At 48.0% G+C, this 23,974-nt stretch overlaps 1 protein-coding gene across 1 annotated transcript in view; it reads right to left on the reverse strand.

Moving 5' to 3' along the window:
- Positions 1-389: 389 nt before the first annotated feature.
- CLASP1 (cytoplasmic linker associated protein 1) overlaps positions 390-23,974 on the reverse strand; it is a 265,864-nt gene continuing 242,279 nt past the window's right edge. Inside the window, exons 36-38 of the mRNA XM_057745852.1 lie at positions 15,820-16,026; positions 14,371-14,487; positions 390-3,424 (exon numbers count right to left, since the gene is read on the reverse strand). Of these exons, the coding sequence (XP_057601835.1) occupies positions 3,338-3,424; positions 14,371-14,487; positions 15,820-16,026 (411 nt within the window). The 3' untranslated portion in view covers positions 390-3,337. The remainder of the gene's footprint in view (positions 3,425-14,370; positions 14,488-15,819; positions 16,027-23,974) is intronic.

Raw genomic sequence — 23,974 nt, forward strand, 5'->3', positions numbered from 1 at the left:
TGTCCAATGGGCAGGAGGTGGTGGAGGCCGCAGGGGAAGGGGGCTTTCAGTCACCAGGCAGGGATACCGAGATGCCTCGTGGAACACGACCCAAGATTCACGGTCGTTCTTAAAGCAAAGTAAGGCTCCAAAGAGACGGACCAGCGCCCTTGGGGCGGTGCACCCATTCCTCTTCAAAGGCCAGCTCCACAGCTCCACTGGCCAGCCCTTCCCCTTCCCCCAGGCTCCATCCTGACACCAGCCTGATCTCGGCTGGCAGCCCCGGGCCCCCACAAGCTCTTCAATGTGGCGCCTCCATCCTCCAGAAACATGCTTCTTTCTGACATCAGAGACACGATAAGCTGCCTAAAAGGCACGGTGACCAAAAAAACTCACTTGAATATCGGAAACTGAATTAAGTCTCATTTATTCTAGAGCAAACTCAAAAGGGTTTTTTTTTCTTGTTTTCTTTTTTAGCAAATCCTAGCACATTATTAACAAAAGAAAATCTGTACATTTGCCATGATACACTTGAAAGTGAAACAAATAAGATATAAATACAGATATGGATGTAACATGAAAAAGCCCAAAAAAACCAAAAACCAAAACCAAAAACCCAACCTGGGGGCGTGGGGACCATGCGTGTGAACAGTGCCGACAAAACGATCTTGGTGGCGGATAGTTTTCAGAGCATTGCTTTCATTTTCAAATATCATCGTGAGCAAAGTCCTGATGGGATTCTACAAAGTTCTTACTTGCTGTTCTTTAACGTGTAATATTATGCTTGATAAATTAAGGGCAGCAGGGAAAGAAAAAGATTTAGGAGACAGATCAGGTGCAGCTGCATTGCCTGCAAGACTGAGAAGCTAGTGGGGCCGCGGCGGGCGGCCGGTGGCTGCTGTGTCCCTAGGAAGGCCGCCTGCCTCCCCTGGGCCTCGGCCAGGGGGTGGGGGGAAAACCAGGAGTGGGTGGTCTGGCCCCCGCGGTGGACAGTCAGGCGAACAGGGGAGGCAGACAGGGTGTCGGGTGCTTTGCTCGCTTGTGTTCTGCTGTTTCATCCAAATAGGAGGCCTGCGGGGAGGCGGCAGCAAGGCAGGGCAGCTGCAGCTGTTGGTCCAGAGCGGGGCGGCCCCCTGAGGTGGTGGCGGCATGCGATCTCCTCCTCCTCGGAGGCCCCGAGACCTGGGGGGGCTGTAGCTCCCTCTAGGTCAGGAGATCAAGGATGGGCAAGTGACATTCAAGGCTAGCCCTTTGTGAGCGCCAGGAGGACGCGGGGCCGTGTTCAAGGTCGTTCCCGGCTACGGACAGGGGCTGCAGCAACCTGGGTGTCCACGAGTCGAAGGACAAAGGCTTTTCTACACGCGCTCGGCAGGAAGGACTCGGAAGTAACCCGGCCGGAACACAGGTTCTGCTTCAGAGCAGTCGTCAGACACTCTGACTCGTTTGTAAGGTAAGAAAGAAACCCCATGAGTGACGGATGAACAGACAGATGGTATTTATCCATGGAAGTAAGGCCTGGTCCTGCTATGTTCTGAGCCAAAAAGAAGACAATAACGTTCGACCACTGAAAACACACCCCTGAAGTTTCCTCAACAGCAGCGGTGGGGCACCTCCTACACGTGCAGGATACCCCCTACACACACACACACACACACACACACACACACACACACACACACACACACACGCAGTGAAGGCACCCCGGCCTCACTGCTCCCAGACCTCCATTTTCAGTGCCTATTTCCAAATAAAGTATCTAAAATAAATTCTGAGTGAAAACAAATTGTGTTTCGCTACAGTGTCTTTCGATCTGTGGAGCTCAGGGGTGAGAACCGCACAGCCTGGCAGGGGTAGGGACTGCACCAGAGCAGCAGACACCGCATTACAAATTCACACCAGAACAGGCATGGGGAAAAGAACGGAATGAACTTCCATAAGGAAATATGGAAAAATCAGTTCCATTTAGAAGGTCTAACATACAACGGTAAGAGATGACAGGTGTCTTCATGACTGCATTAAGAATTTTCATTTGGCTTGAAGAATTTTACTCAAAACTTAGTTGACCAGACTCCAGATCTGGAGCTACTTTTAAAATGGAAGCAACGAAACCCTCAAGAAAAAATTTTAAAGGGGGAGGTTTCTCAGTGAAGAAAAGGAAATAGACTCTAAAACTGTGTTTCAAATCCTGTTTTTCTGTGATTTGCCACACACCACAATTACTTTTGCCTTAAACCATGATTATTTTAACAGAAGAAGATCAAGGAAGTACTCCAGTCCATGAAGTTTTAAAAAAATGATTCTGATAACCTGGTCTCTCTAGATTTTTCTTTGATCTCAATCCCAAATTAAACAGAGAATTCAAAACTGAGATGGCCATTGACCAGACTGACTGAGAACATCTCGAGCAGCTTAGGCGCAGGGGGTTGGGGAGAGGAGACGGGACAGCCCTGAATCTGAACCACCAGGGGCCAGAGTCATGGGGGAAGCACTGTTAAGTAGTGTTTCCCGGGATCTGAGCGGTAACGTGAGCCGCTTCTCCGGCATCTTCGACACTGCACGAAGGGTCACTGCAAGCACACGCTAACCAAGGCGACCGATTCACCTCGATTTCTGTGTTTGGATTTCAACTTTAACAAGTCTCTCGAGTGGCAGCTCTGGGGAAGGGGCGGTGTCACTGGGGTTGCTCAGAGGGGCCAGGAGCCCGTCCTGCAAGGAGACAGCGGAGGGCGTCCGCCTCCAGTCTGGAGATTGTGAGCAAAACACCACGTGTTCGTTTACAAGGCCATCTTCAGGCTCTTCTCCCATTTCTTGCCAAGGCTTGATTCATATTCTTAGTAGTTCTCAAAGTACAACTCACAACATACAAATCCTTCCACGGTGTCAGCTGTGGAGGGCACGGGGCTTTGCCCACACAGGCCACATCCAGAGGGAAGGAAGCCCAGGTGAAAGAGAAACACAGTTTAACCCAGCCTCCTCCAATCTGTTATCAACTGAAGAGGAAACACTACTTTCTACCACATACTGGCTAGACAGCTCTGATTTTTAAAAACTGCACCCCACACACACGGTTTTACGATCTCAGCAGGCTGGACAAGACGGTTTAAGTATGGCTCTTCTTTGCTTACTGTTTTGTTTTGTTTTCTTTTGTTTTGTTTTGTAGGAAGATGCAATACAGGCCTTGCTTCCTTTACATTCAATACCAGTATGATTCTACACAAAAGCTGGAAGGGATCAAAATACTGATTGTAATAAATATTTGCGGGCCTCCTGGTACTGACTGGGCAGCTGATGGGGGACGGGGAGGTCTCCGAGAGGCACCACCGATTGCTCCTGGGGCTACGGAGGCACTGGAGCTGCGTTAGCTGTGCGTGGAGACGTCGGAGGACGAGCTGCTGTTGCTGTTGGTGGTCTGCGCCCTCTTTATGTACAAGTTGAGCAGCTTCATCTGCCAAGAGAAAATGCAAACCGGTGAGCAGAAGGAGAGAATCAGAGAGCAGGAAAGAAAACCCAGGTGACGGTAAGAAAACAGCATGTCTCATAGTGGAGAAACAGACTGCGCTGACACTTACTGAGTGCCCACCTCTGGTCCAAGCTATCCGCCCGGGACCAGTGCCACTGCAATCAGGAGGTCAGGCTAGAGGAGGGGGCACGAGGGCTTATCACAAGAGGGCAACGTGTTCCCACGAGGTGGGCCTCAAGGCTGCCTGAAAAAAGGTTCCCGAGGGCCAGATCCACACACTTGAGGGCAAGGTAGCTCCACCCAAGCGAGCGGGAAGAGAGGGTGCAACCCACATTCCATCAGGATGAAGATGCAAGCCAAAATCAGAGGTCAAGTTTTCTAACCTTTGCACCCGTGCAGGAGCTGCTCCCCTTCTGTCTACAGACACCACCCTAGGCACGTGGCGTCCGAGGCCACCCCCATCTGCCCCCGGCCTTCCTGTACCCCAGGTCCCGCCCTGCCCATTGTGGCTTGGCACAGGCCACCTCGTGCTGCAGGGAGCAGCGGGCTGGATCTTTCCAGCAAGACTCGACCTCCCTGAGGCCATATGCTGCATCACCAAACACCAGCCCTCAGTCGGGCACAGTGCTTCACAGAGAAAGGGCTTCCGTGTCTGACATGTCGTTTGGTTTAACTTAAGCCCCCTGGACCCTCAAAATACCTAAAGCAGCATGTAACATGGTAGGTTCTCAAATATTTGTTGAATGCCACTAACTTCATGTGTCGACAACGTGCCTGATCATGTTAAGAATAAAAAGAACAGGTGTTTGTAGACGCAGAATGCCCATAAAAATCTACATAACATAACTGGTAAGGTTAAGGGAATTACAAAATATTCACGATCCACAGCTCTTTACCTACCATCTCTGAACAGGCTGTGAGGCTGAGACAAGTAAAAGCCAGCCCAAGGAGGAGCGGCTGATCTCTGGGGACCCACTTAGAGATGCTCAGAGTGGAGCGTGTGGCGCAGCAGAAAGCGGGGCCCTCAGACAACCAGTGGGAACAGGACCAGCAACCAGCACAGCACTCTAAGAGGCAGAGCCTCCCTGATGCCCAGCGAGGCCGCTCAGTCACACAGCTGGCGGGAGGGCTCTGCCCCAGCGGCTTCACAAGGCAGCCCGGCAGGGGTCTCCCCACGCCAGGACCGGTAACTCCTCTTACTCTTTTCAACCGCAGGGAGCGTGTCGTGAATTTATACTACATATCTCAGCCTGTTTTTCATTCCACACATTTCAAAATCTTAAACATTTTAATATAACAGTGTGGTGATCAAACTGCCATCATTTTATGTGAGGTTTTTTGGTTTCTTTGGCCACACTGTGCAGCATGAAGGTTCTTGGTTTCCTGACCAGGGATCGAACCCATGCCCCCTGCATTGGAAGCGCAGAGTCCTAACCACTGGACCGCCAGTGAAGTCCCTACACGAGGTTCTTAATGCCCCAAGGCTCAAGAGGATACGACCAGGGCCAACCAGGCTCCAGGGAAGCCCTGGCATGTTTGACAAAGCTCTGGCTGAAGCTCAACAGATCCAGCAGAGTTCTAGAACCAGCTCCAACACCTACCAGTTCTGCAATGCCAGGCAGACATTTCCTGAGCCTAGACTTTCCCACCCTCAAAATGAAGGGCACTGACACTTCCAAGATGCCTTCTGCAGCTCCAGGCTCGGGGAATGTGTCCTCTGAGCACCCTGCTCCTACTCCTACCTGAGCCCCTCACGCTGTTCCTGCCGGCAGTTTGCTCCTTCCCTCCCTGGGCAGCTCCTGCATCCTGCCAAGCCCAGCCCAGCCTAGTCCCACTTCCTCCAGGCTCCTGACCCAGCAATCAGAGCTCGTCTCACCATGTTCACTGGTCACTCCTGGGCCACTGTACAAGTTTCCTCATGTGTCAGTTCTGTTCCCTAGCTGTATTTTACGCTACTTCAGGGCAGGACTAGTTTTTGCTTTTCCTGCATGCCTTTGTAGTTTGCTGAAGACAGCAGGTTCTTAATATGTACTTGTTGAATCGAAGAGTTTTCAAAGAAGAAAAAAGTGATTTAGAAAACAGGATAGTTATATTTCTATGAAAGACTGGTTAAAAATGAGCTGCTAAACATTGTTCATACTTATTTGCAACTTAGAACCCCTACTGTATCTACCTAGTCAAGTCTAGAACATAACTGCAAGTACAAGGAAAACATAACGATAATAGAGTGAATGATGTCTATGTGTTCGATGGTTTACAAGCTTTATACTGACTATCATATTTGAGGCTCAAAACAATCCTCTGAGGTAGGCAGAACAGGTTCTCCTATTTTACAAATGAAAAGGCCAGGGTTCAGAAAGCTTGCTCAATGAGCTGGTATAAATTCAAATTAGAGGATTATAACTTTAGGATGTCAAACGTAATCCACAAAGAAAACAGGTATAGAATATACAAAAAAGGAAATGAGAAGGGAATTAAAACGTTTCAGTACAAAAAGCCAACAAACACAAAAGAAAACAGTAATGCAGAAAATGGGGGACAAAAAAAGCTATAAGGCATACAGAAGACAAATACCAAAATGACAGAAATCTCTTCCTCATCAGTAATTACTTTAAAGGTGAATGAGTTAAAATTCTCCTATCAAAAGACAAGAGATTGGCAAAATGGATTAAAAAAAACATGACTCAACTATATGTTGTCTACTAGAGACTCATTTTAGATCCAAAGACACAAACAGGTTGAAAGTGAAAGAATGGAAAAGGATATTCCATGCAAACAGTAACCAAAAGTACAGGAAGCTATACAGTTTAAATCAAAAAAGGTTACAAGAAACAGAAGGACATTTTATATTAATAAAAGATCAATACAGAATGAAATTATAGTATTTATAATTACACATCTAAGAGCACACTATCAAAATATATGAAGCAAAAACAGCATTGAAGGGAGAAATAGTTTTATAATAATAGTTGAAAGACTTCAATATTCCACTCTAAAGGACTTGAACAACACAATAAATCAACTAGATCTAAAAGACATATGCAAAACACTCTACCCAAGAATACACATTCTTCTCAAGTATACATGAGATCTTTCCAAGATAGACTATATGTTAGGCCACAAATTAAGTCTTAATAAATTTTAAAAGATAGATATTATACAAAGTACCTTTTCTGACCACAACATATGATGTCAGAAATCAGTAACAGAAAAGGAAAACTGAAAAATTCACAAATTTGTGGAAATTGAACAACACACTCAAACAACCAATGGGTTAAAGAAGAAATCACAAAGGAAATTAGAAAATATTTTGAGACAGGGACTTCCCTGGTTGTGCAGTGGTTAGGACTCCAAGCTCCCAAAGCAGGGGGCCCAGGTTCAATCCCTCATCAGGGAACTAGATCCCACATGCATGCCGCAACTAAAAGTTCACATTTCACAACTAAGACCTGGTGCAACCAAATAAATAAATAAATAAATAAATAAATAAATAAATAAATATTTTAAAAAAAGAAAATATCTCAAGACAGATGAAAATGAAAACACAACATACCAAAACTTATGGGATGCAGCAAAAGTAGTGCAAAGAAGGAAATTCATAGCTATAAATGCTTATATTAAAAAAGAAGAAAGATTTGTATCAACAACCTATATATCTTAAGGAACTAGAAAAAGAAGACCAAATTAAACCCCAAGCTAGCAGAAGAAAATCAGAAAGATTAGAGCAGAGATAAATAAAACAAACAAGCAAAATCAACAGAATTGACAAACCTTTAGCTAAGTTAATTAACAAAAAAAGAGAAGATTCAAATTATTAAAATCAGAAACAAATGTGGGGACATTATGACTGACTGTACAGAAATCAAAGAGTATGAGAATATACCGTGAGTTAATTGTTCACCGACAAATTAGATAACCTAGATGAAATGGACAAATTCCTAGAAAGGCAAAACCTACCAAGACTCAATCATGAAGAAAGAAAATCTGAACAGACCTAAAACCAGTAAAGAGAATGAATCAGTTATCAAAAATCTGACAAAGAAAAGCCCTAGGCCAGATGGCTTCACTGGTGAATTCTACCAACATCCACAGAACTTAATACAATCCTTCTCAATTTTTTTCTAGAACACTGAAGAGGAAGGAACACTTCTGAATTCATGCTACGAGGTCAGCATTGTCCTAATATCAAAGTCAGATGAAGATATAACAAGAAAACTACAGATCAACAGCCCTTATGAACACCGAAGCAAAAATCCTCAAGAAAAGACTAGCAAACCAGATTCAACAGCACATTAAGAGGCTTCTACACCATGACCAAGTGGGATTTATTCTTGAAATGCAAGGATGGTTCAACACACAAAAATTGATAAATATAATACACCATGTTAACAGAATGAAGGGAAACAAAACAAAACAAAAACCAAAGGATCATCTCAATTGATGCAGAAAAAGTATTTGGGGCTTCCCTGGTGGCGCAGTGGTTAAGAATCCACCTGCCAATGTAGGGGACACAGGTTTGAGCCCTGGTCTGGGAAGATCCCACATGCCATGGAGCTACTAAGCCCATGCACCACAACTACTAAGCCTGCGCTATTAAGCCACAACTACTGAGCCCACATGCCGCAACTACTGAAGCCCACGAGCCTAGAGCCTATGCTCTGCAACAAGAGAAGCCACTGCAATAAGAAGCCCACGCACTGCAATGAAGAGTAGCCCCTGCTCGCCACAAATAGAGAAAGCCCGAGTGCCAGGAAATAAATAAATTTAAAAAAAAAGAAAAAGTATTTGGCAAATTGAATACCTTTTCATGATAAAAATACCAAACTAGAAACAGACGAAAAGTACAGGCATACTTTGTTTTATTGTGCTTCACGTCATTGTACTTCACAGATATTGTTTTTTTTTTTTTTTTTCCAAATTGAAGGTTTGTGAACACCCCGCATCAAGCAAGTCCATCAGTGCTATTTTCCAACAGCATTTGCTCCCTTCACGTCACTGTCCCATTTTGGTAATTCTCACAATTATTTCAGACTTTTTCATTATTATTATACTTCTTACGGTGATTTGTGATCAGTGCTCTTTGATGTAATGACTGCAGTTGTTTGGGGTGCCATGAACCACGTCCATATACAGACAGCAAACTTCCTCCACAGATGTGTGTGTTCTGACTGCCCCACAGACCCACCATTCCTGGGTCTCCCTCCCTGTACTTGTGCCTCCCTAGTCCCTGAGACACAACAATACTGAAATTAGGCCAATTAATAACCCTAAAATGGCTTTAAGTGTTCAAGTGAAAAAGTTGCACTTCTCTCCCTTTAAATCAAAAACTAGACGTGATTAAGTTTAGTGAAGAAGGCATGTCAAAAGCTGAGATGGGCCAAAAGCTAGGCCTCTTGTGCCAAACAGTTAGCCAAGCTGTGAATGCAAAGGAAAAGTTCTTCAAAGAAACTGAAGTGCTAATCCAGTGAACACACAAATAATAAGAAAGCAAAACAGCCTTACTGTTGACATAGAGACAATTTTAGTGGTCTGTATAGAGAATCAAACCAGCCACAACACTCCCTTAAGCCAAAACCTAATACAGACTAAGGCCCTACCTCTCTTCATTTCTAGCAAGGCTGAGAGAGATGAGGGAGCTGCAGGAAAAAAGTCTGAAGCTGGCAGATGTTGGTTCACGAGGTTTAAGGAAAGAAGACGGTGCATAACATAAAAGTACCAGGTGAAGCAGCAAGTGCCGACGTAGAAGCTGCAGCAAGTTATCCAGAGGATTTAGCTACGATAATTAAACAGCCTTATATGGGAAGAAGATGCCATCTAGGACTGTCTAGCCAGAGAGGAGAAGGCAATGCCTGGCTTTAAAGCTCCAAAGGACACGCTGACTCTCATTAGGAGCTAATGCAGCTGGTAACTTTATGTTGAAGTCAGTGTTCATTTACCATCTGAAAATCCCAGGGCTCTTAAGAATTATGCTCAATCTACTCTGCATGTCTTCTATAAATGGAACAACAAAGCCTGGATGACAGCACATCTGTTTACAACATGAATATTTTAAGCCCACTGTTGAGATCTACAGCTCGGACTGTACAACAAGATTAATGTACAACAAGATTCATGTTGTTTTCATGCCTGCTAACACAATACCCATTCTGCAGCCCATGGATCAAGGAGTAATTTTGACTTTCAAGTCTTACTACTTAAGAAATACATTTTGTAAGGTGATCACTGCCATAGTGATTCCTCTGATAGAGCTGGGCAAACTCAACTGCAAACCTTCTGGAAAGGATTCAGCATTTTAGATGCCATGAAGAACATCTATGATTCATAGGAACAGGCCAAAATACCAACATTAACAGGAGCTGGGAAGAAGTTGATTCCAACCCTCCTGGGTGACTTTGAGGGGTTCAAGACCTCAGTGGAGGAAATTACTGCAGATGTGGTGGAAATAGCAAGAGTATTAGAATTAGAAGTGGAGCTGAAGATGTGACTGAACTGCTGCAATCTCAGGATAAAACTTGAATGGACGAGGAGTTGTTTCCTATGGAGGAGCAAAGAAAGTGGTTTATTGAGATGGAATCTACTCAAGGTGAAGATGCTGTGAAGACTGTTGAAATGACAACAAATGATTTAGAATGACATAAACTTAGTTGATAAAGCAGTGGCAAGTTCAAAAGAACTGACTCCAACTTTGAAAGAAACTCTACTGTAGGTAAAATGCTATCAAGCACCATTGCTGCTACAGAGAACTGTTTGTCAAGAGTCAATCGATTCAGCAAACTTCACTGTTATCTTATTTCACAGCCACTCCCACCTTCAGCAACCACCACCCTGATCAGTCAACAGCCATCAACACTGACGGAAGACCCTCCATGAGCAAAAAAGATAATGACTTGCTGAAGGCTCAGATGACGGCTAGCATTTTTCAGCAATAACATATTTTTTAATTAAGGTATAATCTTTTAGACATTGATTTTTTTAGACATAATGCTATTGCACATTTAATATACTACGATACAGTGCAGACATAACTTTTATACGCACTGGGAAACCAAAAAACTTGTGTGACTTGCTTTATTGTGATATTCGCTTTATTGCAATGATCTGCACCCAAATCCGCACTCTCTCCAAGGCTGCCTGTATCTCAACATACCAGAAGCTATATATGAAGAGCCCACAGTGAACATTATGCTCGATGGTAAAGGACTGAAAACTTTTCCTTTAAGATGAGGAACAAGACAAGGATGCCAGCTTTCATCATTTCTATTAATATAGTACTACAAGTTTCAGCCAGAGCAATTAGGCAAGAAAAGAAAAAAAAGACATCCATGTTGGAAAGAAAGAAGCAAAGTTATCTTTGTTCATAGATGCTATACAGCTGACCCTTGAGCAACACAGGTTTGAACGGCACAGGTCCACTTATACAGGGACTTCTTTTCAATACACACAGCACTACACAACCTTCAGTGAGTTGACTCCGCACATGTGGAACCAGAGGTAAGGGACCTGAGCATCTGCAGAGTTTATCTGTGGCAGGTCTTGGAACCAATCCCTGTGGATACCAAGGGATGCCTATGATCTCACAGGTAAAAAATCCTAAAGATTCCACAAGAAAAGTTAAGACTAATAAAAGAATTCAGCAAAGTAGCAAAATACAAAATCAATAAGCAAAAATCAACTGCATTTCTATACACTAAAAATGAAAAATCCAAAAAGTTAAGAAAACAATTCCATTTATGATAGCATCAAAAAGAATAAAATACTTAGGAATTTAACTTAACCAAAGTGAAAGAACTGTACAATAAAACTACAAAATGTTACTGAAAGTAATTAAAAACACAAATAGAAAGACATCCCATGTGGTGTACACCATGGTAACTATAGTAAATAATATTGTATATTGGAAAGTCACTAACAGAGTAGATCTTAAAATTTCTCATCACAAGAAAAAAATTGTGTAGCTATGTGTGATGACAGATGTGACCTAGACTTAGTGTTGTGATCATTTTGCAATATAAATAAATATCAAATCATTATGTTGTACATCTGAAACTAATACAATTTCGTATGTTCATTATATCTCAATTAAAAAAATTAAAAACAAACAACAACTCATTACAGTACAGAGGTTAAAAAAAAGACATCCCACGTCCATGGACTGGAAGACGGTATTGTTAGGATAACAATACTACCCAAAGCTATCTATAGATTCAACGAAATCCCTAATAAAATCTCAATGTCTTTTCAACAAATGGTACTGGGAAAACTGAATATCCACACACAAAAGAATGAAGTTGAACCCTTACCTCACACCATACACAAAAATTAACTCAAAATGGATCAGAAACCTGCATTAAAAGCTAAAATTATAAAACTGTTAGAAAAAAACACAGGACAAAAGCTTCACAACACTGGATTTGACAATGATTATCAAATATGACACCAAAAGCACAAACAAAAAAATAATAAACAAGTTGGATTTCATGAAAATTAAAAAATTTTGTGCATCAAAGGTCAAGGGATTAATATCCAGAATATAGACAGAACTTCTATAACAACAATAACAAAAAAACAAACAACGTAATTCAAAAATGGGCAAAGGACTTGAATAGACATTTCTCTGAAGAAGATATACAACTGGCCCGTAAGCATATGAAAAAATACTCAACATCACCAACCATTAGAGAAATGCAAATCAAAACTACAATGAGATATTGCCTCACACCAGCCATAAGGATGACTACTATCGAAAAAACAGAAAATAACAAGTGTTGGCAAGGATGTGAAGAAACTCTTGCGTGCCTTGTTGGTAGGAATGTAAAATGGTACAGCTACTGTGGAAAACAATTTGGTTAAGGTAGTAAAGTTTACGTTACATGTATTTTACCAAAAGAGAGAGAGAGAGGGAGAGAACAGAAAGGAAAGGTTGCTCAAAGTCATACAGCTAGTAAGTGTGGGACAGAGACTAGAAGGCAGGTTTTCTGATCCCAAAGCTAGTATTGCTGCCATGGCAAAGGGACACCTCAAAATGCACCTGACGGGCTCCCTCCCTGGCCGTGCACCAGGTCTTTCTCTACAGAACCTGATGTCATTTATTAACTTCGCTTAAGCAGTGGAAGGAGAGAGTGGCAGACAGGGTGACATGCAGAAACTGGAAGCCATGGCTTGGTTCTCTGTTTCTAACTCAGCACCATGTGCTGTCAGTTATCCACTCTGGGTAGGGGGTGTGGGGGGGTGGTGTTTGGTCTAGGAGGCATGCGTTGGAGCCCACATGGTTCACGTTAACACACCGGAGTTATCACATATAAAAACTGTAACAGCTGGAAGCACAGCACTGCCACAGCAGACAGGTGTCCAGCCGGCCTTCCCAAGCCCTCCGAGCTGATCTACATTGTCCGCAGGGATGGGGGAATGCAGGCTCCAATCAGGGCTGGGCTCCTGAGCCGAGGCCACCCCTGCAAGGGGCAGCAGGTCAACCCCAGGACAAGGGTGAGAAGACACCCATGTTTTCTCAGCCCCTTGTTGGAGGGGTCACATGAGATGACAGGGCAGCTCCCTTACTCACGAGCGTAGAAAAGTACCAGAAACCTGAGGTCTGGCTAATATTCCTTTTGGATGAATTTTCCATTTTACAAATCTAATTCCCTTTGTGAAGACTGCCTGTGAGGTCCCCACCCCTGCCAGGGACCCTCTGCGGACCCCTGATCTTGGCCGCAGAGGGAAGGGGTCCCCGGCCCAGTCCACCGCTCGGCACTCTCAGCTCAGGGGCCTGCAGGCCGTGGTCTGGGGGGCTGCACGGGGGCCTCAGGAAATGGAATCAGGTGAAGCAGCCCCACACCTGCCTTGCTCGCACCTGCCAACCCCGCTGCTGGCTTTGTCTGCGGGAAGAGTCAAGTGTCTCCTTCTGGACCAGAGGGTCTCCACCAGGGCGGATTCTGCCCCAAGGGGACACTGGCCAGGTGTGGGGACATCAACTGATATAGCGGTGTGCTCCTGGGACCTCAGGATGGTGCCCCCACCATGAAGTGGCCCGAGGTGCCAGCAGTGCGGAGGGTGCGAGCCCTGCTCTGGGCAAAGGCGGCAGCGCCAGCTGTGCCCAGAACCCTAAGCAACTGTGTCAGAGGAACAGCCCTACTGAAAAGCCACGAGGCTTCACCTCTGCTTCTTTCTTTCCTAAGGACAAAGGCCAGGCGCTTCAGGCTGCGTGCTCGTATATCCGCAGCCCCTCCAGGGCAGCTGCCATTTCACGGTGACACGCGCGCCCCGCAGGCAGCCCCTGCGGCAGGCTTCTCACCACGGCCCAGGCCCTGGCCTCTCCAGCCAGAACTCGAGGATGGCCACCTGCTCTCCCCTGGCGGGTTCATCAGACTTGAGTTTATTTTTAAATCAATAAGCACTCCACTCACTGTCACCTTCCATGAGCCAATAGTTCTTTTGTCCCATTTTCTGCCCCTGATGCTAGAAGGAATGTGAGAGGCAGCACAGGGAGTAAAAGGCCCGGCTTTCAGAGTGAGGTCACCGTGGGCCCTCGGGTGGGTCACGTGCACAATCGCCACCTTCACCCCACAGGGATGGGGTCATGACCCACTGGGACCCGGAGCCTCCTGCCCTGTGTGAAGCCAACAGGTAAATGTCCTTAGTGTTTTGGGGAGACAAAACAAGGTGGTTTCCAAACAAGGTCATCTTCCTTTTTTTGGGATAAACTAGAAGTTCAAAGCCATTCTTTCAAAAACAGGCGTGACAACAGACCACATTGCACTGTACCTTCGTGACAGTACAGCTGGTCACTTGTCTTTGGAGAAACACCCCGGGAGAATAAGGCCCAGCTAGAACACATGTGCTGAGAACGCCCATGTGGGGGACAGAGCTGCAGGGCAGCAAGTCTGCGGCGCTGGCAGGGCCAGGTGTGCGACCCGCCCATGTAACACTATACATACCTTGCTCCCCGTGAGCTGTGCCAGGTGAGGTTTCAACTCTTCTCCGATTACGGAATAAATCGCCACTAAGCAAAACACACTGGCCTTACGCACGCTGCTCTCGGTGTTGTCGTAACCCTGCAGTCCGAGAGGGACACAGAGAGGGAGCAAGATCAAAGCTTTGCCTGACTGTCCATATTTCATCGTTTCCACAAACGCCCTCACAATTCAACCTCGGCCTTGCGGGGAACGGCCTGGATACACCTGGGCTCTGCCCGTGAGCCCCGAGAGCTGTCGCCATGGAGAGGCCACATGTAAAAGTGCCAAGGCTGAGCTGGTTCTGGGGTGGGAGGCAGGAGGCTGGCGAGCTGGTCTCCTCCGCACAGAGCAATGCTGTATTGAGAGCTGCCAGGCTGCGCCAGCCAAGAAACGGCATGAGAGACCAGAACGAGAAAAGGAAATGAAGGGGAAAAGAAACTGGCTTCTTCCTTCTCTCTCCCCGTAGTAAAGCAAACCTCTCATGTGCAAACCCCTTTTAAGAAACGAGAACCAGGTCGCTCACTCTGTGGGCAAACCTCTCCACTGCCCATGGACTGCGGGGAACATCCCACCTGCAGCCGGACCTCTGCATCCCTCTCCAGCTGGACCGCAACCTGCCTGTTGCCACCCTGCCCCACATCCAGGTGGAACTGTCTGCTCTCCTCCAAGCAGCCTCAGGCTTTACATCTTTCCCTCTGCCTGGAATAAGCCAGTCCTCGGCTGTATGTGTTTAAATTTCCGAGCCTAGTGCTCAGCAAACAGCACCATTTATTAAGCGTAAAGCTGATGTTTCTCTACCTTTCCTCTCTGAAATCTCTCTAGGGCCTAACTCTAAGCCACCTCTTCTCTGAGTCCTTCTCCCTCCGACACCCCAACCCAGAGCCCAGCCCCCACCCCAACCTCAGAACCCCCGACCTGCACCCTGTGGCAGTAACTCAGCACCCAGCGCCCACCCGCACCCGCAGCTGCCTGTACGGTTGTATTGGTCCCAGAGCGGGTTGGAAACTCCTTGAGGTAGGGTCCCAACAGTGGAAAACACTTTGTCTTCCAGAATCTACTTAATTCAACACCTCACGCTTACAAGGGTTTCAATTAATATTCGCTGGACAAATGAGAGCAAGGACCAGTGTCTGATGTTGGGTCTACGGCCCACCCTGCCCAGGGCTGGGTCCACAGCCATGCAGTAAGTAAGGAATGAACAGCAAAGAAAGATCAAAACGTGTTCACAGTAAACAGAAAGTTCCTCCCGTGAGCCGCAGGCCTGGGTCCCCAGGAAGATCTCCCCATGTGTGCAGCGGAGGGTGGGCCAGAAGAGACAGAGAAGGCGCCAGGGTCCGAGCCACGGGCTGCACCGCCTGGCCTGTCCCGCCCACCCCTCAGGGTCCCCACGCCCCGCTGCGCCGAGCGATCAGGCCGCCCCGAGGGGCCCACCTGCAGCAGGCCCGGGATGATGTCCGCGAGGAGCTGCAGCAAGGACTCCTTGGCGATCCTCTCCACGACTTTGGTCTGCATCTTGATGGCAGCCAGGTTGATGGGGTAGTCGGCCGTCTGGATGATGGGACACAGCACTTTGATGCACTGCTCCGGGTGGATGGAGCTGGCCAGCGTGGACGCGGCCTCCTCGGCAGCCCTCACCACCTGAAACACGGCCCCCACGTGAGCGAGCGCCACACCACACCGGACGACACCCTCGCCTGACCGCAGAGGCCAAGCGACAGGCACGCATGGCTCAGTGCTGGGCGGCCCCCACCCCCACCGCCACCCCCACCTACACTTTCACTCCAACAGGATCAGCCGGGGCGGCGGGCGGCTGAGGGTAAACTTATTCTAAAGGAGCCGTGTTCTACTCTCCAGGCTCATAAGACCTTCAGATGCTGTACAGTCTTGATGAGCTCCTCCTCCTCCCGCCCCCCGCCTGTCTGTGCCGCGTGGGGTCACGCACTCCTGTGCGGCAGTGGCTGAGCTGAGCTCAGGCCACGGAGGTGGAACGACAGGCCTGGGCCAGGGTGGGCTGGTCCACGCGGAGGGGCCCCACGAGGACGCAAAGGCCCAAGGGGTGGCGGGTGAGGCCCGATGGTGGGGGTCTGCCCCCCGAGGGGCTCCCTGCTCCTGCTGGGAGCGGACAGGAGGAGGCTGGCGTGGGACGGGAAGCAGGATGAACGTCTGCAGGAGGCTTCTCTGCTGACCCCCAGGGACTCCTGCGGCTCCAGCCCCCCCGCCTCCGCATCTGCATTAACTAGTCACACACAGGGCCTCTCACTCCACACACACACACACACACACACACACACACACACACACACACACACGAGACAACTTAAAGGAAGCCCATCGTGATGTTTCTCGTGCCAACTCCATCACCTACGAAGTCCCCTGAGCAACGTGCATGACCTTTAACCTTCCACTGCAAGAAAGGCAGAGTGGGACCGGCACGCGCTCAGCCTCTGAGAGCAGCACAGCAGATGCACCTCAGTTCGTTCCTCTACCAAAAATAGCCTCAATTTTTAAAAACTTCTTACATAGGGATTAAAAATATACCCGCTTTTACAGTTATTTGGATTAAGAAAGATAACAGAAACAACAGGAGCTGCAAAGCCTGTGTGGCTCTGAGCCAGGCCCTGGTGGTGGCGGCAGAACGGCAGAGAAGAGGGGCCCGGCCACTGAGGCGCCCCCAGGGGCTCCAGGCTCAGTCCAGAAGGCCCCTGCCTGGTCCGGGCCAACGTCCAGGGGTCTGCCCACTCCGACACTCGCTCCAAAGGGCCACCCCGATGAGCAGGCATGAAAGGCCAACGAGGCCTGTGGGGGAGCAGCTCCTCCTTCCCACGATGCCCGGGAACACTGGGTGAGGACGCCACCCGCCTGCGCCCTCCACTCTTCCTGAAAGTCGCTCACTTGCGCCTGTCGCCTAGCCGGGCAGGACCCCCTCACCCCAACAGAACCCCTGGGAAGCTCGTGTGAACCCTGATCACTGCACTTCCACACTCTGCTGACACCGTCTCCCCACTAGACTAAGAGCTCCTTGAAGGCAGGCTCCCACATCAGCCACCCTTCTGTCCCCATGCCCAGCAGTGCCCATCACACACTAGGTGCTGAGTAAACGTTTGTCCAACTCATTTCCTCATAGTGTGTGTATGTGTGTATTTAAATGCTCATGACTGGCAAAGTCAGCTCTAGGGCATGCCTCACTCATCTGCATTTACACACGTGTTCCAACTACAGAGCCAGCCCAGAAAGCGAGGAGGAAGGCAAGATACCTACAAAGGACCTACTTGGACTTTGGGGAAAATTGGCTGTACACGCCCAGAGTGTTCATTCTGGGTGAAAACATCCGTTCTTTGGAAAAGAGGCTTGAGTTCAGTTAGTTTTTTCCAGTGAGTGGTTTGCTGGGAAAGGGATAGCATATTTCTTAGAAGGGCTCCACCGTGCAACAATTACTAGATGAAGTGCTCTTCTTCCTCCTCAGCTCACATGTGTCCCCAAGACTGTGGTCAGTCCATGGCGGACTTGGGAGAGCCAAGCATTTGGCGTGTTACACACAGCCAGGCCGACGGTGGAGGGGTGCCCGTCCCTTCTCTAATCTGGTCCTGCAGTGGGACACCAATGCCCCTCTACTGTAAGAAACCAGTTTACAGGTATCACAACATACTGCTCAGAAAGCTGAGTAATATTAACTAACTGGTGAAATCTGAGTTTTTTTTTTTTTTTTTTTTTTGGCACACGGGCTTAGTTGCTCCGTGGCATGTGGGATCTTCCTGGAGCTGGGATCGAACCCGTGACCTCTGCATTGTCAGGCGAATTCTTAACCACTGCGCCACCTAGGAAGCCCGAAATCTGAGTTTTTAAACATGGGGAAAAAAATGAAAGGTTCAGAAAATACTGGATGATTTCATAGACACATCCAAGTTGGAAAACACTGATGTAGAAGAATTTAGGAGGCAACCAGGAGGTGGGGGCAGCTCACTGGGTGGGAAGACACAGGCTTGGGAGACAGACTAGGGTTCAGGTCCCATCGGCACCACTGAAGTCTCGACAGGAGCAAACTAGAAAGCTCCCTGCTGGCGCCCCTCAGGGGTGCAACGGGTAATGTACTAACCAGACAGGGAATACGTGGCCAGGTTCACAGCGAGACTGTCACGAGGGGTCCCTCCTCCCCCCAACCTCCCCACGCTCTGCTATCAGCCAGGTCACAGGAGCTACCCTTCAGGGAGCTGGGGGTAAACAGACCATCTCGGGTCCGCTGAGCTGAGACCCAAACCCAAGGAGAACTTCCTCTTATAAAACTCCAGGAATTCTTGAGGTCACTTGCAGGAAGCACTTAATCAAATGCAGGTTTTCTGAAAATGCCTGAAAAGAAAATGCCAGAAGCTGCACTTCAAGAAGGTCCGTCTGAGGCCCCCTCTTTCACTGAGGTTAGAGCAAGTTTCCCAAGACAGATGCTGTTTTTGGCGAGGCGGTCGGTGTTCGCGACTTCCCTCTACATGCCAAGCTCCCAGCTGCTGGCCAGCCGCCCGCGTCAGGGTGAACTTTAGGTTTTGCCCTGTGTTCCATGTAACATAAGAAGCGGAGATTATAAATGTAAGCAAACAGAGAGCAAAAGTAAACATGGCAGCAGGGAGGAAGGAGGACGGTACTGTTTGGCAGACAAGGTGGCTGGACGCGGCAGAGAAGTTTCCGAAGGGGGTGGGGATGCGGATGAGAGTGAGTGGGATCAGGCTGACTTCGGGGCCTCATCTGCCCCAAGTCACCAAAACTGCTCTGGGTCCGCTGGCTTTGCTGCGGTCTGGTGAGAAACACAGGAATTCTGCTTTTTCACAGCTAGTGAAGTAACAGCATCTAGCTGGGAAAAGCATAATTTCCTTATCTAACTTTTTAAAAAATGAAATCATTGCTCAGAATATTGACCAATGTTTGCTTAAAGATAAGGTTTCTTTGAGAGCACACCACAAAGCCCGACTCGGCTGCCACAGACGCGGCAGCGTGACCTGCTGACTAAGAACAGGCAACAACTCGCAAGACCCCCCACCATTTCAAAGCAAAGGGAAAGGGAGTCTGGCGCCACCTTCTGGGAAAAGCCGGGGAGGCCTCACAAAACAGGCCAGGGCTGCGTGCCCGCCGGGGCTGTGTGCCCACTGGGGTGGGGAGGCTGTGTCTCGGGGCGGGGCCACTGCTCTACATGCTGAGATCTCAGGTGGGTGCCACCAGGGACCTGAACCCAGCATTCGAGTCCCCCGTCTGCCAGGCCCAGCATGCCGGGGAAGGAGGGAGGAAAGGAGAGAGCTTCAGCGTCCACGTTTAGGGACCTGGCTCTGTCACCAGCTAGTGAACCTGGGGAGAGTTTCTTCTACTGTCTAGGCCTCAGTTTTCCTCATCAGTAAAATGAGGTGGGGATCTGTAAGAATGCTTACATCAGTTTGGAAGACAAAACCTTATGTCACAGCCTGAGCTGATGAGGACATTCTCCTGGAAAATGCACACGCACAACTTCAGAAGGCAGAGTCTGCATGAGTGGTCTCTGACCACACGGCCATCACACCCTCCCCTGGAGAAGTACGTTCAAGGCAATGCCGTCTTAAACGTGGTAAGGCTCCAAGGTGGGAGACTTACTCTGTCCCACCCCAAGGGGTGGAATCAGGCCCGATGGGGGACAATGGTGCGGAGTCAGAGAGGCTGGGTGCCCAGGAGGCAGCCGTGTCCCCGCCCTGGAGGATGCCACGGGCGCTGGGCTGGCTGGCCTCTCATACAAGCCTAGGAGACGGAAGATGGGCCGCACACAGCTCCTCTGCGTCTCCCAAACCATCAGCTCCTGGTGTTCCCAGCCTCAAGTGTGAGACGTGAGGGCCCCTACAGTGGAAACACTGAGAAATTCAGCTGATGTGGGAGCCCAAAGTTTATTCACCCAAATTTAAATAGCCTTCTGAGATGCATTTAGAGAAATGCAGTTATATCTGATTTACGTAAAATCAAAAAACCTCAGCCACAATTCTATTCAGAACCAGTCTACTTTCTTCACTGGAAGAGGATAAAAGACAGTGTCTTAGATTTTCAGCCTCCTCGCCGTCCTGATTCCGATGCCAGCCCTGCAGGGTGGGCCTCGCAGGGCATCCCGCATCCCCCGTTCACCCCAGGTGCCAGCACTTCCGAGGTCCGGAGAGCTGCATCCCGCCCCAAGCCACACAGCCAACTGACAGGGCGAAGCAGGATGAGGACCCAGGTCTCCAGACTCCAAGGTTCTGACATTAAACACTGGTCCCTCGACTGCTTTCTACAGACAAGTCTTCTTTCTTAGCAAGATGCTCTTGCTGAGGCTACAGGAGCTAAAGGGCAGGCATCATACCTGGTTTCTAGAAGGCTGGGTCCACCAGAGAGGAGGGGCCGTGTCCCCTGGCCCTGAGTAACCTGGGGCAGCAGTCACCGCCACTCAGGACTGGACGCCATGCCTAGCAGGTCCCAGCCACACTGTGGGGTGGGCGATGGGACCTCCACTTGCGGCCATGCAGGCCCAGTGGATCAGCCCAGGCGTGTCCTCCCGGCCCCTCCCTCGGCCTCGCTGCGGCTCAGCACCTCCCAGCCCACCGCCCTCTGGACCCCACATGGGTTCCTTTGCTCTAACCTCAACTAAACCATAAGTTCCTTCAAGTCTAAAGGCGGCCCCACAACACCCCCACCCCTGCACCCTCAATAATGAGACATTCACCAGTTTGTGCTACGAGTGTCAGACTTTCTGGCTCAGCAACTTTGACCTTTTAAACGACTATATAGATTTCTGGTTTTGTCTTTTTGTTAAAAGGCTACAAGTTACAAAGGAAATAGGGCTTCTGGCCATATCCCAAGATTGGGCCCAAAGAAAACCAGAGATTTAGAATCTAGGAAGCTTTAGGTTTGTTATTCAATAGCAGCCTCTGTTATCTTGAGGCCAGATGACACACAGATAACCATGCATTCCACTCCCTGGGCTAAGAGATGAAAAAACCAAGGTCCAGGGAGGTGAAGTAATCTTTCCACGCTCACACAGTGCATTGTTCTTCAAAACCCACTGACACACGCCTGCTGCACAGAGAGGCTTCTAGGGGCCACTCCAGACACAGGGGGCCTGGTGAAGCCGTGGTCAGAGAGTGATTTTAGTTGGTAGTTGAAGCAGGACATCAGTTCGCTGACGTGCTTTCTCTCTGACACATCACTGCTTTGCTCAGGCTGTGATACTTGCCAAGAGGTCCCTGAAAAGTTCCATTTGAAAAGTAAATTTAGCCTGGCTTTGCTTTTTTAATTCCTTGCAGTCATAAAACATAAAATTAATTAGAAATGATTTCAAAATAAAACCCTGGGAGACACAACATTCTTTGCTTTATATCTATCTGAGAATCAAACTTCCCCAAACATGCCAAACCACCTGAGGCTGGATTGTGATGCCTTAAACACCAAGACTTCCATGGGACAAAAAAAGTCTGGTGACCCCGTAGAGTGACATAAAATGAAGCTGATATTTTCCTCTTTTAATAGGCCAATGTAATGGAATATGCACTAATGTGGCTGAGGTCAGCAAAAGTGAAGCCTAATTGGTCAAACGGTCTCAAGTATAAAATATCTTCAAAGAAACAGAGTTGGTGCTTCTCTCAAGTTTAAACAGAACATTGACCAAGGACCCCAACGTTCTGGGTACCACATGTAAGACACAGTGCCTGGGAGAAACAGCTATTCTTACATTGAATGTGATTAATAATTAGTATATCAGTTGTTTGCCAAGAAACGAGTGTGTCTGAGCTGGTACAGATGTCTGAAGACAGATTTATGCAGCAACACTTGTACAGTGTCTGATGGTGTCAGAAGCATCCTTCCACATCCTGTGTCTGATTCTCGAGGTAGCCACACTACACAGGCTTAGACAGCGGGGATCAAACCGACAGCATGACTGGAGGCTGGATGCTGGACCAAAATCCAGGCTTCCCGTCTCTAGATCTGTACTCTCACTGACCCCAGAACTGCATTAGAAGTATCAATGCTCTTAAGAAGTCTAAATCCTCTCTTAATCATTGAAGGAGAGATTCTGTACCAGCCCTAACAAATGGATTTCAAGCTCTCAGATAAGAAGTGTTAAAATTAATGGAGTTCTTTTTTGAAAAACAGAAAGTGGGCGTAAGATTTTAAAAGGTCACTATCAAGGCCTTCGCCCCTTAAAATGTTTGCTGAAAGCTAACACTACTGTACACCACAGTAACTTCATTAGTGAGCTACTGAAAGTCAGTAGCAAATTTTATTTACTATAAAGATAAAAATAAGGAGTTACATAATGAAAGAGATCTACTTATTCAAATAGGAAATATGAAAACATGTTGAATCTGACAAACACCAACTTTTAATTATTTATTTATTTTTTGGCTGTGCTCCGAGGCTTGTGGAATCTTAGTTCCCTGACCAGGGATCCAACCCAAGCCCCCAGCAGTGAAAGTGCTGAGTCCTAACCACTGGACTGCCAGGGAGTTCCCAATCCCAGCTTTTCAAATAAGAACTCTAAACTGGTACCCGAATCCTCTATCTTGCTTGTTGACGCCTGAGATGGACTTAGCGCCTGGCACATTGCAGCGTGTGAGAACAGTGTTTTGCACGTGTAGCCCCCATTAAAGACCCTGAGAACACAGCCCCTGGCTTATCCTCAGCCCTGCTTTATGCATCTTCCCTAAGGGCTTTATGACACATCTCAGCAATAGAAACTGCATTTCAAGAAGTCCTTCACTGCTATGGCCCCACGGCCAGAACTACCACGTGCACAATGGCGGGGCCACTGGCACCGCAGCCAAGGGAGGGCACGTCTGGTGACGAGGTCTCTCACAGCAGCTCTGTGCCAGTCCGCCTCCCTCCTCTCCTGCCTGTGGACACAAAACCAACTAGCTTCTTCCCGGAGTGACTGCCCGGGATGAGCACACTTTGGAAGTGCCAATTAGACAGGAAGAGAGACTCGGGGTCTGTCTGACTAGTAACTGGGTGTAGAAACACCTGGGATCCTTTCCAGTAAACGTGGGAATGATGTCTGAATAGATGTTTGAACGTACGGATGAGAAAGTATAACTACTAGAGAAATACTGCGTGTGATATGCCAACACAACGGCCACCACGCAAACCATGTCATCTAATTAGCCACCCTGAACACAAAAACAGATTGGTGACATCAGAGAAAGACCACATAGAAGAATTTTAAAGGAAAAGAAAAAGAAAAACAAAAACCATACCTAAAACCACAACATACAGGTGCCCAAGTGAGGAGCTTGTGGCACGGGGACTGTGTGAAGCTGCATGAGGAAAACGACAAGGGCACCAAGTCAAGGTGAGTCTGAAAGTACGCAAAGCAGGGAGGCCTGCCAATACGGCACTCCCTCCAGAACACAATGTTTCCTCTGCTTGCCTTATCAGAAGATCAGTGACAGCAGCGTGGAGACCCTTGGGTTACAAGAATTCCACGGCAACTGAGTGCTGCTAAATTTGCTTTAAGCAGCAGGTATTTTCTGCTTGTCTCCCTTACGCAATCTAAAGGACTTTACAGCCAGGAACGTTCTCTCCTCAATCTCTCGTTTTGCAGGGGAAAAAAAGCAAGATC

The sequence above is a fragment of the Hippopotamus amphibius genome, chromosome 8 (genome assembly GCF_030028045.1).
Source record: "Hippopotamus amphibius kiboko isolate mHipAmp2 chromosome 8, mHipAmp2.hap2, whole genome shotgun sequence".
Taxonomy (NCBI): Eukaryota; Metazoa; Chordata; class Mammalia; order Artiodactyla; family Hippopotamidae; genus Hippopotamus; species Hippopotamus amphibius.